Source organism: Haliotis rufescens, unplaced genomic scaffold (genome assembly GCF_023055435.1).
Source record: "Haliotis rufescens isolate VD_foot unplaced genomic scaffold, xgHalRufe1.0.p SCAF_78, whole genome shotgun sequence".
Classification (NCBI taxonomy): domain Eukaryota; kingdom Metazoa; phylum Mollusca; class Gastropoda; order Lepetellida; family Haliotidae; genus Haliotis; species Haliotis rufescens.
In genome coordinates, this window is record NW_025964370.1 from 1,176,851 (window position 1) to 1,196,825 (window position 19,975).

The following is a 19,975-nucleotide window of genomic DNA, read 5'->3' on the forward strand; positions in this document are numbered from 1 at the left end:
CCCACTCATGGGGACAGATGTGTTGTATCCATTACTTGTACATATCCCATTCTAGAGCGTCATGACAGATGTGTTGTATACATCACTTGAACATATCCCATTCTAGAGCGTCATGACAGATGTGTTGTATCCATCACTTGTACATATCCCGTTCTAAAGCGTCATGACAGATGTGTTGTATCCATCACTTGTACATATCCCATTCTAGAGCGTCATGACAGATCTGTTGTATCCATCACTTGTACAGTCTCGAAATCTGCAAAGCTGCGGTGAGCCCACTCTTGGGGACAGATGTGTTGTAGCCATCACTTGTACAGTCTCGAAATCTGCAAAGCTGTGGTGAGCCCACTCATGGGGACAGATGTGTTGTAGCCATCACTTGTACAGTCTCGAAATCTGCAAAGCTGTGGTGAGCCCACTCATGGGGACAGATGTGTTGTAGCCATCACTTGTACAGTCTCGAAATCTGCAAAGCTGCGGTCAGCCCACTCATGGGGACAGATGTGTTGTAGCCATCACTTGTACAGTCTCGAAATCTGCAAAGCTGCGGTCAGCCCACTCATGGGGACAGATGCACCAAGGGGAGTCTTGTTTATGAATATGTTAATAGTCACAAAGCCGAGAGGTTAACAATTCTAATATGATGTTAATAGTCACAAAGCCGAGAGGTTAACCATTCTAATATGATGTTACTGTTGTAGTCGGCGATAATATGACGATGTACACTGGTGTAAGGTGTAACCTGTTATGAGTCCCTCAACACTAAGGCTATAGCCAATGCAGATGGATGGATTACCTTGTCTCTTGCACAGATCCGGGGCACTTTGCCGCCTTCTTCTTCGACGAGGATTATACGCGCCAGCTTCATGTACCTGTCGTGGTCGAAGTTATTTTTTATGCCCATCATGTGACAGTCGCGAGCAAAGTAGTCCCACTTGTCTACGTCAATTCCCGTTTGGGCGTTGTTGACAATCTGGTGATAAAACATTATGTATTATACACTAATGTATATATCTTAGAGAGATTTGACAAGATGGTAATAATGTCGGAAAATGTGCTTATGTCCTGGTAACTTCATATTTTAGTATTTACATTGTATTTATTTAATTATCAACAAACCAATTCTGCTCATATTTCCCTAAATATTGACGGTTGTATGAAATACTTGCTTCATAAAGAAAAGGCCTTGTTTTCCTGTTTTCGAGCACACGTTCATCTTTCACATGCATGATCCTGTAACATATAGCATTGTAAAAGATGCTCACAAGTGACAAACACATGGTCCACTTTTATACATCAGTATATTTAGGGTGAGGTGAGATTTGACGTCGGGATCGGTGATATTGCTCACACATGGTGACATACTGTGCGTGTTTGTGTGGGATGCTTATAGTCCAGACTAATGCCGATTATATTGACCTTTTTCACACTTCGCTACTTCCGGTTTGAAAGCGAGGCTTGGAGAGCAGAAGGTGAAGGCTGGATAGCACATGAAACACATGGAGATGTCAACAAGGCACGCAATTCGAACAAACTGCGACAATTTAACCACCCCGGTACATTACATTTATCGTAAGTATTGAACATTATTCTTATTGACAAACTATTCTACTGTTATCTGGTCTCCTTATCGATATAAATTTGAGTCTGGCCGTTCTGTTGTGATTTCAATTTAAAATATCCATGACCACCTGGTAACTCCCAGTGCAGTTTATGGTAGCTCAGTAGACTTAATACAAATGCTACTGAAATCTTGTAAAGAATAATATTATTCATTGTTATCACACCATTAAGCCAAACTATTTATTGTGAGTTTAAATAACTTTGCGGGTTGTATTTGAAGTCGAAATATTGATCTTTTGACCATATCTAGATATATGTCAGAAACTAACTAAATTGATATGTTGATATAATGTATCACAGTGTTCCCACTGGCTTTTGAAACTGCAAGTCCTTGTGGACTGGCAACTCTAAAAATTACCAGTCCCCTCTAATTTTTGCCAGTCCCAACTTTCAACAATTAAAAAACATATGAAAATTATTTGGTTTTAATTCTTTCAACTTCATGTTCAGTGCAAATTATAATCTTTGAAGTAACTTATTTAGCTCTATACATCATTCACACAGTCACAATTATTCTCTTTATTTTTTAATATTTTCAAACAAAGTTGATACAACTGGATATTTAACCTAGAAATGACAAGGGGAAACCCTGATGGTAACAGACAAGCAGACATTGTTCGAAATATGAACTTATATCTGAATATATGAATATCACCGATTTTTTGTTCAACAACAAAGATAAGTACTATATTTGCCAGTCCACAGGGACTGGCAGTCAGATGAATTACCGGTCCAAGCCTAATTTTACCGGTAAAATAACTGGTAATTACCGGTAAACGGGAACACTGTATCAAATTGTAACCTACTGAGAATTTACAATCGTAACAAATCAGAAGTTTGCATCTGTTGCGTATTTGATGTAAATTGTAATGGACTCAAATGCATTCCAATAAAATATTAGACCTCTAGATCTACTTGTGCTGTTGTGATTGTGAACAGTTGATATTTTGATTGTCAATGTTGACAGATTAGATAGCATGAGGCGTAATATTTCAACTGAATTATTACATAAAGGGTGTGTAAATATTTAAAGTAGAGTACAGTTTGATCTGCAATTTTGGTAACAATTAATATTTCTACCAAAATGATATTTACTTTACTGTACCAATTTAATCATGTCATGAAATGAACAAAAACCCAACTAATTAATGTCCAGTAAATGTTCAATCTACATGTGATCTTTATATAATTTACAGAAACAGATAACTCTTTAACAGTTTGTATTCAAATATATTTCAAATGCATAAATTGATATTGACATTACTAAAAACTTTAAGTATCAAAATAATTATTTTTAATTCCCCTGCGTATTGCAATCATAACTCATTTATTCCCTTTGTTTAATTGTGAAACCTATCTGGTTTTATGTCCACAAACATGTTTTGAAACTTTTAAAACCAAAAGATTTCTTTTGTGCAAGCAATTGCCATGTATTATTGATTATTAATCATATCAATTTATATATAAGAATATAGTTGTGCTTACTGTGTCATTTTGCAATAATTATATTGTTATGGTGTAATATTTTACTATTGTTAACAATCTTTAGAACTTTAGTTTATTTCAATCAAGTCAAGTGGTGTGATCATTTTGATATTTTTTTATAATTCAATCAAAACGAGAAAAATAAAAAAATATAAATACATAGAAGAAATTTGTTTTCCTTGTCAAATAACGATGATAGCATGAATTTATCTCATGCTCCTTGTATAGCATGCTCCTTGCGAAAATTCATTCCATTTCTTCTTCGAATGTACCTTATATGATGATTTTAGGGAGACATTACTGACAGCTATCGATAATCTTGGAGGACAAAAAACTCTACATAGTATTCTTTTTGGTGATCCAAACTTAGATGTTTTCCTGAATACAAAAATATTTTTGTCTGTACACAAATTTATAGAAATGACTAACAGATTCAGTAGCTAGCATATTATTGTTTCCAAACTGTTATTCATTAATATTGTTAAATCTATATACAATACTAAAATGTATAATATTAGCATATGTATGAGATGCACACTGTCTTCACTTTCCAGCACATTGTACATATCCTTCATATGAGCACTGTATATATATTGCGCACTATGTTTCCACAATGTGAAGCTTCAACTGTAAATTGTTCATTTTCATTATGCAATATTATGTATAACTGTATATAGGGAGAAGGCGGTAATAAGTGCTGCCCTTTGTCTTTTTGGACAATAAAATATGTTTAATAATATTTCATCTTTTGATCTGACAAAATTAATATTTTCAAGTCAAGATATCAACTTTAGTAAAGCACATGAAGGGATAAACATTGCATTTGACAAAATAAATTCAAGTCTTATATTTTCTTTGTGATCTTCATGACCTTACTCAGAAAACCATAGTGTCAATGAGGCAGACTGACTATAGGTGTGACAAAACGTGATATTTCACCTGATTTTCACTTCAGCGAAAGTATGTTTTCAACATGGTCAGACTAAACAAAGTATTTCATGATTAAATACATACCGGTAATACAAATATCAAAACGTGTTTCATTAAAACAATAGTGAATTTCTGTGTGACATTGATATAAAGAGCTGTAGTACACTGTCATTCAATTGATGCATCTGTTGTGTTTACTGTTTACAAAGAATATACTGTTTGTGTTTTCGATATATCAGATGAATTGATTCTTTCAAGATTGTTCTTAAGTAGCATATAATGTTACACACTGTGATTAATTTTCCTTAAACTTCTCTATTTCAGAAGAATGTTGTTTTCTAAATAAGCAATATTTTGAGAGAAGGTGAATATGCATTGTTTATAAAAAATGTTATTGAAGTAGGAATATTATTACAATATTATTGAATTATTCATTTCAGGCCAGCGAGTCAACACAATGAAGTACTAGTATCCGGTGACGGATGTCAGGTGGAGCTTTCTGCTGACAGTAACACAATGGTTACAATGTGCGTCCTGTCAAAGGACGAGAAAAGCCATAATCATTTAATCAACAAATGTGCTTCCTGTCATATTTCTCTTAAATAGGACGAGGAAGTGAAAAGACTTATTCACTCACAAATCAACATGGCCAACATTTATCGGACACTGAAAAAGCACATTGTACCATTTGTTTTCTCCTGGAATTTAATAAGGTGCTTTTGACTGACAAAGACACCCAGTCCATGTTAAGTTTTGAAAACTTATATTGTGAGAAATAAAGATATGAAAATTTTGGTTTGTTTTTCTTTGTTAAATATGAGAAATCCAGATTATCCATCAACATAATTTGTACCGATACATATATTTTATCTTGGCTTGATTACCAACTTAAGTTTGATTCCTTTTTATCTTTTGTTATTTTATCTGGACTCATATCTGATCAAGACATTTTCAAACTATTCAGGATAAATGTATTAGTAGCTTCCTTTTGATATACAATTACCCCTATCATCATACAGGATAAGGTGAGGGTGTTCAAGAAGTTGGTAGTTGTATCAATTCTTATATTTCTTCAATTTCATACATTATTTATATTTATCAATTTTTAGTTTCCTTTTAACTTATTTTAAACAGTTCACACATTATTACTTTTGTCGTGCATGGTGCAATCTCAATCGGCAATAATCAGTTAAGTAAGTGATGTTTGAAAGTATCATCTGTCATTGTACACACTGAATAGAGTTATCGCCCCTTCTGAAAATTTATTTTGACACACAAATTATTTTCATAATTAACATTGTAATATGTTAAAATGAAAATCTTAGCAGGAAAAGTGTCTTTTGTCAACTGGACTCATAGCAAAAAGATAGTGCGTTGTGCAGCAAACACCACTATGAAACGTGAAATAAACATGATCTCAATCTTGAACTAGAGTTTGCCAAGCCACGCATTGACTGAGCAATTTTGCAAAAGTACACTGACGTGTTTCATGTTATGCGGTTTATTTACGATACAAAACTTCTGTCATTGAATGTACTGTCACATTGTACCTATATGCTGACGAGGTTATGATAAAATAATCTAATTCTGAAATACGTATCTCGAAATGCACCTTTCGATTCACTTCCGGGATCCTGTCAACAAAATGCTAATTCCAGTGTATTACAGGCATATTTTAGTTGGACCTCATGATTTAATGTGAATTATCTTCTGTATAAGATACAGAGGATACCATTTTTTGTTTGTTTAAAATGTCCATCAGTGAAATGCACAACATGCTGTCTGTTCCCTATGAGCTGATGCGACTCTCACTGCATGGAGCTATGCTCTCCAAGCCTCGTTTTCGATCCAAGATGGCGAAAGTGGGAAAAAGGTCAATAGTGGCCCACTGAGATACCATGGCGCACTTTAACATTAAGCGCCAGGCAGGGTAACAACAAATACCATTTTTTAGCGTCTTGTGACATAGCGTGGGCTGGGGCCGACCTTCCACTCACCGGGCAGATGCTCTATCCGATGGACCACAGAGGCCGTCCATTTTACTCACCTCTATGGTTTGCTTTATGTTTGCTTTCTATCTTACTTTATCACTATTCTTGCATTTGTCTGTTTGCTTTATGTTTGCTTTCTATCTTACTATATCACTATTCCTGCATTTGTCTGTTTGCTTTATGTTTGCTTTCTATCTTACTATATCACTATTCTTGCATTTGTCTGTTTGCTTTATGTTTGCTTTCTATCTTACTATATCACTATTCCTGCATTTGTCTGTTTGCTTTATGTTTGCTTTCTATCTTACTATATCACTATTCTTGCATTTGTCTGTTTGCTTGATGTTTGCTTTATGTTTGCTTTCTATCTTACTATATCACTATTCCTGCATTTGTCTGTTTGCTTTATGTTTGCTTTCTATCTTACTATATCACTATTCCTGCATTTGTCTGTTTGCTTTATGTTTGCTTTCTATCTTACTATATCACTATTCTTGCATTTGTCTGTTTGCTTTATGTTTGCTTTCTATCTTACTATATCACTATTCTTGCATTTGTCTGTTTGCTTTATGTTTGCTTTCTATCTAACTATATCACTATTCTTGCATTTTTCTGTTTGCTTTATGTTTGCTTTCTATCTTACTATATCACTATTCCTGCATTTGTCTGTTTGCTTTATGTTTGCTTTCCATCTTACTATATCACTATTCCTGCATTTGTCTGTTTGCTTTATGTTTGCTTTCTATCTTACTATATCACTATTCTTGCATTTGTCTGTTTGCTTTATGTTTGCTTTCTATCTTACTATATCACTATTCCTGCATTTGTCTGTTTGCTTTATGTTGGCTTTCAATCTTACTATATCACTATTCTTGCATTTGTCTGTTTGCTTGATGTTTGCTTTCTATCTTACTATATCACTATACTTGCATTTGTCTGTTTGCTTTATGTTTGCTTTCTATCTTACTTTATCACTATTCCTGCATTTGTCTGTTTGCTTTATGTTTGCTTTCTATCTTACTATATCACTATTCCTGCATTTGTCTGTTTGCTTTATGTTTGCTTTCTATCTTACTATATCACTATTCTTGCATTTGTCTGTTTGCTTTATGTTTGCTTTATGTTTGCTTTCTATCTTACTCTATCACTATTCCTGCATTTGTCTGTTTGCTTTATGTTTGCTTTCTATCTTACTATATCACTATTCTTGCATTTGTCTGTTTGCTTTATGTTTGCTTTCTATCTTACTATATCAATATTCTTGCATTTGTCTGTTTGCTTTATGTTTGCTTTCTATCTTACTATATCACTATTCCTGCATTTGTCTGTTGGCTTTATGTTTGCTTTCTATCTTACTATATCACTATTCTTGCATTTGTCTGTTTGCTTTATGTTTGCTTTATGTTTGCTTTCTATCTTACTATATCACTATTCTTGCATTTGTCTGTTTGCTTTATGTTTGCTTTCTATCTTACTATATCACTATTCTTGCATTTGTCTGTTGGCTTTATGTTTGCTTTCTATCTTACTATATCACTATTCCTGCATTTGTCTGTTTGCTTTATGTTTGCTTTCTATCTTACTATATCACTATTCTTGCATTTGTCTGTTTGCTTGATGTTTGCTTTCTATCTTACTATATCACTATACTTGCATTTGTCTGTTTGCTTTATGTTTGCTTTCTATCTTACTTTATCACTATTCCTGCATTTGTCTGTTTGCTTTATGTTTGCTTTCTATCTTACTATATCACTATTCCTGCATTTGTCTGTTTGCTTTATGTTTGCTTTCTATCTTACTATATCACTATTCTTGCATTTGTCTGTTTGCTTTATGTTTGCTTTATGTTTGCTTTCTATCTTACTCTATCACTATTCCTGCATTTGTCTGTTTGCTTTATGTTTGCTTTCTATCTTACTATATCACTATTCTTGCATTTGTCTGTTTGCTTTATGTTTGCTTTCTATCTTACTATATCAATATTCTTGCATTTGTCTGTTTGCTTTATGTTTGCTTTCTATCTTACTATATCACTATTCCTGCATTTGTCTGTTGGCTTTATGTTTGCTTTCTATCTTACTATATCACTATTCTTGCATTTGTCTGTTTGCTTTATGTTTGCTTTATGTTTGCTTTCTATCTTACTCTATCACTATTCCTGCATTTGTCTGTTTGCTTTATGTTTGCTTTCTATCTTACTATATCACTATTCCTGCATTTGTCTGTTTGCTTTATGTTTGCTTTCTATCTTACTATATCACTATTCTTGCATTTGTCTGTTTGCTTTATGTTTGCTTTATGTTTGCTTTCTATCTTACTCTATCACTATTCCTGCATTTGTCTGTTTGCTTTATGTTTGCTTTCTATCTTACTATATCACTATTCTTGCATTTGTCTGTTTGCTTTATGTTTGCTTTCTATCTTACTATATCAATATTCTTGCATTTGTCTGTTTGCTTTATGTTTGCTTTCTATCTTACTATATCACTATTCCTGCATTTGTCTGTTGGCTTTATGTTTGCTTTCTATCTTACTATATCACTATTCTTGCATTTGTCTGTTTGCTTTATGTTTGCTTTATGTTTGCTTTCTATCTTACTATATCACTATTCTTGCATTTGTCTGTTGGCTTTATGTTTGCTTTCTATCTTACTATATCACTATTCCTGCATTTGTCTGTTTGCTTTATGTTTGCTTTCTATCTTACTATATCACTATTCTTGCATTTGTCTGTTTGCTTTATGTTTGCTTTCTATCTTACTATATCACTATTCCTGCATTTGTCTGTTTGCTTTATGTTTGCTTTCTATCTTACTATATCACTATTCTTGCATTTGTCTGTTTGCTTGATGTTTGCTTTATGTTTGCTTTCTATCTTACTATATCACTATTCCTGCATTTGTCTGTTTGCTTTATGTTTGCTTTCTATCTTACTATATCACTATTCCTGCATTTGTCTGTTTGCTTTATGTTTGCTTTCAATCTTACTATATCACTATTCCTGCATTTGTCTGTTTGCTTTATGTTTGCTTTCCATCTTACTATATCACTATTCTTGCATTTGTCTGTTTGCTTTATGTTTGCTTTCTATCTTACTATATCACTATACTTGCATTTGTCTGTTTGCTTTATAATTGCTTTCTATCTTACTTTATCACTATTCCTGCATTTGTCTGTTTGCTTTATGTTTGCTTTCTATCTTACTATATCACTAGTCCTGCATTTGTCTGTTTGCTTTATGTTTGCTTTCTATCTTACTATATCACTATGTCCCCCGCCGTGATATTGCTGGAATATTGCTAAAAGCGGCGTAAAACCATACTCACTCACTCACTACTATATCACTATTCTTGCATTTGTCTGTTTGCTTTATGTTTGCTTTATGTTTGCTTTCTATCTTACTCTATCACTATTCCTGCATTTGTCTGTTTGCTTTATGTTTGCTTTCTATCTTACTATATCACTATTCTTGCATTTGTCTGTTTGCTTTATGTTTGCTTTCTATCTTACTATATCAATATTCTTGCATTTGTCTGACAGACAGGTATCTAGTCCCATTGGAAGCTACTTTCTATCTTACTATATCACTATTCCTGCATTTGTCTGACAGACAGGTATCTAGTCCCATGGGAAGCTACAAAGTGTAACAAAATAAGAAACATATTTTATGCGAGCTCGCCATGGAAAATAAAAATACTTGTCATGTTGTACTTAAGCGTGCTGATATTTTGAATTTCATAAATTTACAAATATTATAAGGATTTTTTAACAACGCCTGCTGTTAACGTTTACTGTTTCGTACAGGAATTGTTACATTTCATCTCGTGACAGAAATGACATCCCCCTATGGACATAAAATGTATATACCTTCCACTTGCTGCCTGGCACCACACGAGGTATAAAGAAGTTGTCAAAGACGTGGGAGAATGGGCCGTGTCCTTAAAGAACAAAAGCGTACATCTAGTGCACATATTCGTGTCGTGTCAGTATCTTTCTGTCTATAGAAATGTTTATTTAACTTTCTTTCCCCTTTGAAATAGCCTGTATCGAGATCAAAATGTATTGTGATTTTGAAAAAAAGTCCACTAATTACCAAGATCGTGGCACAGTCCTGCTATTTCAATGCACTTGATTTCATCGTCCTCCAGTTCCGGATATTCCTGTTGCAGAATCCGAGCAAATGTTCCAGCCAGATAGTAGGTTCTGTTGTAACAAACACAGTTTACATCTGTACCGCGCATTAAGAATTACAGAAAAAAAAAATACAACTTATAACAAGCTATGTTTGACAAGTTATTCATGTCCTCAGAATATGCTCAAGGAAGGGTTTTATGGGCACTATTTTTGACATCGCCATTGTGATATAACTTACCCGATGCTGTGCTCAAACCTGTTGTGTGCTGCGCCCGGATATACAAAGTAATCTCCTCCAAGTTGCTTCAAATACCTCAACCTCTGAAACTGCGGGGTGTCTATTATCTTCACACACAAACCCGTCACCGTTATAGTTCCGTGAACAGGATCCTTGAAGATCTAAGAATAAAATAAGGTTGAATCAGGTGCTTCCTTGGGTTTAACAATATATTGTATATGTCCTTAAAAACACGAGAAACTGAGTTCAGCGAAACCTTGTGGCCTTATGTGACAGGACAATGCCTTTGTACAACGGCAACATGTGACTATCGAGCTCCAAAATTTCATATTTGTATCTGTGCTATTAAATATATCAAGTCGATAGTACGATTGAGGTACTCTGCCTGAGGTAACAATGCCTACCTTTGAACTGGAATCTTGTCTGCAGAAAGAAAACATTCACATATGTATGATATATATCCATGCATTTACTGACGAAGAAGGCGGCACGGGTGGCCCAGTTGTCTAAGGCGCCGCGATTCGCTGTGCAGAGTTGCGTCCCTTAGGCACGCCAGAAACCTATGATTGTGGGTTCGAATCCCGGTTCACCCCGATTATGTTTCTAGGTTTGTCAGCACCATACCCGTGCTCGTGGGTTTCACCGAAGTGGTAAACGTCTGAGACCTGCACCACTTCGGGCTTTCCTCCCACATTAAGCTGACACGCCGCGATATAACTGGAATACTGTTAAAAGCGGCGTTAAACCCAACTCACTCACTCACTACTGACGAAGAGAATTTATGGATGTCAACTTCTTTATTATTAGGAAAACAACATTTCGGAGTATATGCTTACTCCAACAACAATAACTGGCAACAAAGAAAACTACAAGAAGCCATTGGCATCAGGAGACACCAGCCAGCCATGAACTGTGAGTAGGGAAACTATCTGCCTCGTGCTGGGGGCTTATTGCTTTGGTCTTTCTTTGTCTGTGCTTATTATCTAGCTGGCATCCATTTGCCCATATCGCTTTCTATTCGTTTACCTATAAGTGCCAATTACCCCCGGCCTCACGTTTGCCCATTGCCAATTACTAATCAGTGATAATTTAAGTCCTGGCTTCCATCAGCGCTAATTACTATAAAGTGTTGACTTCCATTGTCTATTGTTAATCACCTATAAGCGCCAATTATCTGTTGGCTTCCCTTGTTAAAGGTGCACTGATCTAACGCAATTCCCCGGACTGGTTGTTGCCTTTGTTATTGTTTTTTCCCCCGTGAGTACCCGGATGATACGCAACGCAACTGAGCGTGACCAGAGACTGGGCTACCGTCTGCAAGGACAGCTAAATAAACTTGGAGGCTGGAGGCAATATTTGTTTTAAGCATTTTTGCATAAACACTGATTGGTTAACTGTGATCTATGAAGATTTCGACAAAGGGCACAGGTTAATTAATTTCTTCAGCATAAACAAGCAGACAAAAAGAACGGCGAAGCTCATCGGATGTCGTCATTTGGAAATACCCCAGATGGTTATAGTTTTATACTAAAAAAAGTATCCATGCAGTGAAAGCATTTTCGGATTTCGGCTTGCGTCGATAATACGATTACTACTCCCTTGTTGACATCCACGTTTTCTCGTATAACCCTTCACTTGTGTATGTGTCGTCATTCACTTGATGCTCAGTTAATGAATTTATTACAGGTACAATTAGTGGTAGCACCACTTAGATAACCTGACAAAGGTTCCCATTTGGCATTTATTGTGTCTGGGGTAATTATTCAATCTAAATCCAGGGTTGAAGTGAGGTGAAATGTGTGTTATGTAATATGCACGTGGCAGCCCAGCAAGAGATGAATGATCAGTTGATTTATTTTTTTGTAAATCAACGGAACGTTCCTAGTCATCAAAGGATTAACAGAAAATACGTTGATTGATTAATCACTGTTATCTTGCACAGTGGATATGTCAAGAGTGAGTGTTTACATGTCTAGGTTTACTAAAACAAAGGGAATACACTCATATCATGGCGCGAAGTGCCGATGTCAAAACAACATACTTTGTTCAAAGGGTTAACTTATAATTGTTATCTATCACTCAATGGATTTTTTAGGAACCGTGAACGTTATGAAAATAGTTGTCACGTGGGCTTTCTCAGCCGACCATTGAGACTTGACACCTATATAAAACACCTGAAACAATCCAAGTGATCAGTTGAGAAACGAACACGGGTTATAATATCCCGAAACGATATATATCTTTAAAATTATTTGATTGTCACTGAGACACGTGACATCGAATAAGTTTCTTTGTACATCTGCAGACGAGTGGGATATTGTTCCTTTGTGTGGATATTCACGGATAGATTCCTCGAACAAGGAAGCTGCCTAAAATTTATACACATAAATTTGGTAGGTTGTAATTATGATATTTGCATTTTGTTTTCCTTCATTTGAACCGATTCGTTCTTGTTTCTCTATGTCTTGGTTGGGAAATTCTTCAATGCGCGATAGACGTTGTTTTCACAGGTCTTTTCCTTTGTAAGCGTGTATATATTACCGTCAATTTGTAAAATGTGATTCTCTCAGGCAATTTATAAAATGTGTAAATATTTCAGTCATTTTGACTAAAAAATCTGTCCAGATTGATTAAGACGACCAAAAGGGCCTACAAACATCACAACAGATTATAATGTATGATTAGAAGCCAAACAACATAGAAATGTACTTTTCTCAACGTAACATTTTCAGTCTCTTGGTGATGACATTAAACATCAAAATGTTTGGAATTCGTTATCATAATAATACAGATGGAAATGTTTTCAGTCGCTTTGTAAAATAACTGAATATTTAGACGTTTAATAAATTTGTTACACATTTGACAGTAAAAGAAAATACACACTATAAAAAAAGCAATGCTCAGGTGAAATATTTACTTTGTGTTGCAAGTCAAAATAGTGTAAACGAAAATCGCAAAATTACCAAGCAAGTGACCATTCGTCACCATTACCGATGCTACCCACAAAGATACCTACATTTCCTTATTATCTCGAAATCTGTATTTCATTTTGTTGTTCATTTTATTACTACCCATAAAAGCGACTAATGCGCTTACGAATGGCGCAGCAGAGGTCGCGAACTAGTCTAGATTTCTGCTATACATCCGGGTACTCACTGGGAAAAAACAATAACAAAGGCAACAACCAGTCCCGGGGAATTGCGTTAGATCAGTGCCCCTTTAAATTCCCACATTTTCTTACCTTATTACTTTTGTTGTCCTTACATGTACAATATATATATATATTACAATATATTACATATATATATTTGCCTATTTATATAATAGTTTCCCTAGTCACATCAATGGTATATATATATATTCATCAGGTGAATGAATGCTATGAGGCAGAGAGTATATATATATATATATATATATATATACTCTCTGCCTCATAGCATTCATTCACCTGATGAAGGAGTGAGCATATGATCACAAACGTTGTGTTCCTAATGATAAAGGAGTTGACATCCATAAATTCTCTTCCTTATGTGTATCACTTCTAAATGCCTATCAAAAACTCGTGCATTTACTATTACTTACTCATTTAATCCCCAATACATGACGGTACGACTTCGAATGAAAATTTATAAGGTGTCTTCGTACGTACTTTGACAGTATTCAACAGATAAGTGTCACAGAAAATGAATGCATAATGTTTGTACAAAAGCGCTATGCATTATTGTAAAGAAGGCACTTTGGTTAAATGTTACATTGAACTAAACACATTAGCAAAGACATGCATGAAATACTCACACTGGGCCACTTGAGGTACCTGAAAGTAATAATAGCAAAATATATCGATTCCTCTAAGTAGATGTAATCAAATGTCGTTCCTATCACACAGACGTTTATTTTATCAACATCAAACTTGAAAGCTCTTGATCTTAACTGAAATGACAATTATATATTTTGCAAGACGACGACAGTTTTAGCCTTGTAGCCTTCACCATGTCTATGAGTCAACTGAAATTACAGACTTACACGGACAGATCAATCTTACTGCAGAAGTATTTTCCCACAGAGAGAGTGAACATTATATAGCAGTATTCTAGCTACATCACAGCAATGTGTAAACAATCGTGTTCGCACAAGACAAACCATTGATCAATAGCAGAAGCAACGACCCATGCCGGAGGAACTGGGTGGCTCCCAAGAGAGCATGTGGTAGAGGGAGATTATTCTGAACTTGTACCATTCATGGTCAAAACAAAAAAAAGAACTTATCTCAGGTTGACATTACCTGTCAAATTATTTACAAAATAAAGTGACAAAATCCTTTCCAAGATCACACGAAATAATACGATTCACAATCCATTGTACGATTTTGACTATATCCTATGCATGAACCAGGTGTTCGCGAAAAGGTGAGTGTCTCCTGCCACACCGGTGGTGCCTGTCACAAGGACATGGAACAAGCAAGAGAAATACATTTTTGACAGCTTTTCTAAGGCCTTGAAGGCCTTGAATGTTGCAACTTTAAGAAAGCACATACATTCGGTTATTCTGATTTTAAGGGAACAATGTTGTAATAGTTCACATTCAAACTTAGAACTTTTGGTTCAGTTTAAATATACGACTTACCAGACTGAACAACATTCTTGAGCCGACTTTGCTTTGTGGAGGAAGCCTCTGGGTCACCTCCTTCTACAATTCCCGCCTTCCGTTTATCTCCTGCCTCAGGTTGATTCTCAGACATGTTTGCAAATATCTGAAATGACATTGCAACAATGTACAGATGGTATGGTACTTTGTATTGTGAACATTTATTCTGTATATTGTATTATGTTTAGTGTGTGATAAAAGGTGGTTTGGGGACATTCTGGTTGGTATAGTGTACATTTTATTATGAACAATGTAAACTGTACTGTTACAAGGTTAATCTAAAATCGGTTTGCACAGTACAAAGTTGTGAAATCAGAAAATGAGCCACAATGTTCCTGATTAATCATTACATTTTATTTAAACACACGGTTTTAAGTTTACAGTCAAATGGGCAATACAAGACAAGAAGTTTATTGTATGAAAGGCCTCCGGCCTATATACAACCACATACAATGTATACATACTTTCAACATATGTGCATTCTAGGAGCTAGACATTTGTATTTACAAGTTCTTGACGAATATTGAGTGCTTGGTGGTGAAATTGAGCTAGGCTGTAGATTACATCAGAAGATTGATTAGACATAAGTGATAAAAGGGATGTGGTACATTGCTGTTTAAGGTATTTAGCGGGTATAAAACGTTTTCGGATATCTTGGTAAAACTCACAGATAAAAAGTACATGAAATTCGTCCTCAACACCCATATCACATAATGGACACAAACGCATAGATTTTAACGTATTTTGTCTTCTTCCGGTATTTACTCTAATATCACTCAGTCCCATACGAAAACGCGTGAATGTTGAACGTAGATTTAAATTACAAAGAACACTTAAATATTTTTCAGGCTCCAGTAAGGATTTGAATGATCTATACACATCATATCTGCTACTTGCATTTAAATTAGACATCCATGTTTGATAAAAGGTATTTACAATTCTTTCTTTGAACATATTTACAAACATACAGGTGTTACCAACTCCTTGATAAATCCAAGCATAGCCAAAGCCATTTGAGAACAAAAGTACCCGAATATTTGATGCCCAAGTCTTGTAACCCAGATTATCATAGTTGTATAACATATTGTAAGCTTTCCTTGGCAGTCGCTGTTTGTGCATAGTAAGTATTTTTAGCCAATATCTGATACAACGAATATATGAATTAATGTACAAAGGATATCTACAGCACTCTCCGTAAACAATATTATTAGGGGAGTTGACTCCAATCATTAAAAACAATTTACAAGCAAGAAGATGTACTTTTTCGATTGTATTAAAATGTTTAAAACCCCATAATTCAGAGCCATACAAAAGTATTGGTTGTATCTGTGTGTCAAACAATTTAAAGAATATACTTGGGGATAAAGGCTGGAGTTTAGATAGAGTTGACAATAACATGACCATGGCTTTTTTACCCCTTACAGATAAATCCTGAACAAGACTACCCATACTTAAAGTGTTGGTAAACAAAACACCTAGGTATTTATACTTACTAACAACTTTAACCCTCGAACCCTTATATAACCATTTTTCGACAGAAGCTAAAGTTTACAGTTAACTTCAAATCATCAGTGTAATCAGTCAAAATGTTTAATTGGTTCTGAAGACCTGAGACTGAGTGTGATATAAGAATAACATCATCATCAAACAATAAAAAGAACAATTCTAAAATATCCGGACATAATTGGACCCCGTGTTTACCATTATTCATTATTTCTATACACAATTCGTTAATGAAGAATGAAAATAGAATGGGACTTTATACGCATCCTTGTTTCAAGCCAAGCGGACAATCAAAAAAGTCAGTGAAATCACCTTTACAATGCACACACGCCCTGACATTAGAGTACATACTTTTAAGAATCAGGTACATTTTGCCACGTAATCCAGCTCTTCTAAGGCACACCCACAGTTTATTACGATTCACAGAATCAAAAGCCTTCCGGAAATCAGCAAAAGCTACATAGAGTTTTCTCCCACGTTTCATCAAATAATTTTCTATAATTGCATTTAATGTAAAAATTTGATCTGAAGTTGAATAGTGTTTTCTAAACCCAGCCTGATATTCTGGAATTCTATCCCTCATATTGGCCCATAAAGTTAGTCTGTTGTTTAATATACTCGTAAATACTTTCCCCAAAATACTGTTTAATGTTATACCTCTATAATTATCTGCATTGCTAGCATCTCCTTTCTTATTAATAGGTATAACAATGCCCTTCGACCACGAACTTGGAAATACGCCTGAACGAAAAATCATATTAAACAATTCTGTAAGATAGGGCAAAATTATCTCCCTTGATGATTGCAACATTTCAGCAACAATATTATCACATCTCGGGGATTTACGTTTTTTAAGTGACTGAATTGCTGTCAGTATCTCATGACGTTGAATATCAGATTCAAGGATTTCCCGATCTATTTCAGAAAAGAAATCATCTTCATTTATAGGACCATATATGTCATCAAAAAACGTATGATCAAATACGTCATTTGTTGAAAATGCTTCTTTAAAATGAATTGCCCATTCAGCTTTTGAAATGCTACAAGCAGGGATGTTTCTCATGTTAATGGATCGAACCTCTTTCCAAAGTTTCTTAGCATTACCCATTGCATTACATAGCTGTCCAATTCTATTGTGTCGTATCTTATTCTTATATAACCTGATTTCGTACTGATATCGATTTCTTAAGGAACAGTAACTCTTTCTGTTATCAGCAGACTTGTTACTTCTAAATTTCCGTAGTGCTCGCCTCGTAGCACGTTTTGCCTGCATACATTCAATGCTATAACGTCTGTTAATCATGTAGCCATTCTTAGAGCATAAGGCTTTCTTCCTGCAGCTGGCGGAATTCAGTAAATAGTCTACGAAGCTTGACAAAGACCTATCTATATCGACATGTAGAAATTCTATTAATTCAGTCAGATTAAGACAGCTCTTAAGATTATCCAAGTAACGAGATTCGTGAAAATCATTTCAAACATATTTTACCAGAGGCTGGTCACTACACTGGTCAAGACTGTTACTTGTTGATTTCATGTGACAAGATAATTCAAGAGAAAAATGGTCAGAGAGGGGTTTTCCCCAATACATAATGAGGAAATATGATGGAAGAAATCAACTGAACAAATGAAATAATCATTAACGCAACTTTCCTGGTGGCTTACAAATGTAAATTCTCCGTGCAAATCCCCATTCACACGGCCATTAACTATGCACAGATTGAAAACATTGCAAACGTTCAATAAAAGTTGACCAAATCTATTTACAACCGAGTCTACTGACGTCCTATCTGAAATAGGGACACTTTCCTCTGGAAAGGGATCACCTCTATTATTAATACTATCTGAATCAGTCACTGAAGTTATTTTTGTTTCCACATCCGGAATTGAGGTCACCACACAGAAGAACATGACAATTAGCAATATCTGATACATGATCTATAAGAACAGACTCTAACTGATCAAGACCTTATGTCGGTAGTATGTTGACCCTTCAGGTGGTATATAAGCACAAATCAATAAAATATCACATGTGCTGTCCAGTATACTTCGTGAGAGTCTAAAACATAACAAGTTGTCAACATTAACAGCTATTGGATGACTTGGTCTTAGAAGTTCATGTTTTATACCGACACATACCCCGCCACAAGAACGTCCGGAGCTGGATAAACTAATTGCACTTGAATAAAATAAGCTATACCCTGTGATCCAAAGTTCAGGTATTCTATCGACAACAAAAGTTTCAGTGAGACAGAATATATCAAAGGTCCGTAGATATGATAGGAAATCCTCATCAGAGTACTTGCTATAAAGACCGGTTACATTCCACGATAATATGCGGAACAAAGATAATACCGCATCGTCGTCACTGCATGGATTCACAGAAGCGTCCGCACAATCACCGGTGTAGTTGCTATTTGATCCATATGAAATTTGGCCTTGGCCCCCATCCTATCTGTCACCTCTCTCACTTGATAGGGTTCTCACACCGCGTTGTTGGAGACGACGTACAGATCTGTTTCTTGCTGGTGTTGTGGGGACATCCTGACGGGCAACGGAAGGACGCGTATCAGGAACCGTCACGAGTTTCTTGTAATATCCACGGACACCAGTTCCCTCCAGTTCTTTGAGTCGTCTGCGTTGTCTCATCATCAGGACGCTTGCGATATTGAATCCTGCTTCTTTAAATGATGGTCTTGCTTTCAATGTGTAGACTTTATCAATGGATTCCTGGAATTTCGCGATAAGAGGTCTGGGTCTAGTAGAGTCTTGACGTTTAGTCCCAAGTCTGTGTGCGCGGTATCACACTTTTGCCACGTCTTTGTTTTCACATGTTCATTCAAGAAAGAGATAATAATATCTTCCGATTTTCCAGACATTTCATTTTCAACCTCTGGAATGCCGTGAAAGATCACATTGTCAAGTCTACTGTATGCTTCTAGTTTGTCAAGTTCCTCCTCAACATCACTGTACCTGTTCTGAATAATGTCTTGTTATTCTGTCAAAGCATCAATATCGTCATACATTACGCCACTATTCTTCTTAAGTAGGTCAACATCTGTCTCTGTCGCAGTTACCCGACCTTCTAGATGCAAATATTTGTCGCTGAGTGTTCTAATTTCAGATTTCAGTTCTGCCATTTCATTACTTACTTCAGTTTTCACATGACGGAGTTCGGACAGGATGGAGTCACGTACCTGGTCGAGTGTTGTCGGCCCCGGGTTCATCTCGAAGTCGCCTGAACAATTGAGCATACTGGTCACAACTTCCGCCGGCGGATGACTACTTCCCAGTGTGAATGCATCAAATGCACGGACTTGTTGGGTGGAGCGTGATGTTACAATGCACTCAAATCTGGTTACGTCATCATCACAACAGGCTTCGCAAAATAAATTCTCTGCACTGAATAATCTTGAAAATTCAAACT

At 35.6% G+C, this 19,975-nt stretch overlaps 1 protein-coding gene across 1 annotated transcript; it reads right to left on the minus strand.

The window, feature by feature from the left end:
- Positions 1 to 745: 745 nt before the first annotated feature.
- On the minus strand, positions 746 to 19,775 carry LOC125376790 (deoxynucleoside triphosphate triphosphohydrolase SAMHD1-like). Its single transcript, XM_048388735.1, has 8 exons — positions 19,701 to 19,775; positions 15,025 to 15,151; positions 14,197 to 14,215; positions 10,806 to 10,824; positions 10,402 to 10,562; positions 10,123 to 10,232; positions 9,897 to 9,967; positions 746 to 973 (listed from the first exon to the last, which is right to left on the minus strand). The coding sequence occupies exons 1-8, from the start codon at positions 19,773 to 19,775 to the stop codon at positions 746 to 748; spliced, it is 810 nt and encodes a 269-aa protein (XP_048244692.1).
- Positions 19,776 to 19,975: the final 200 nt, after the last annotated feature.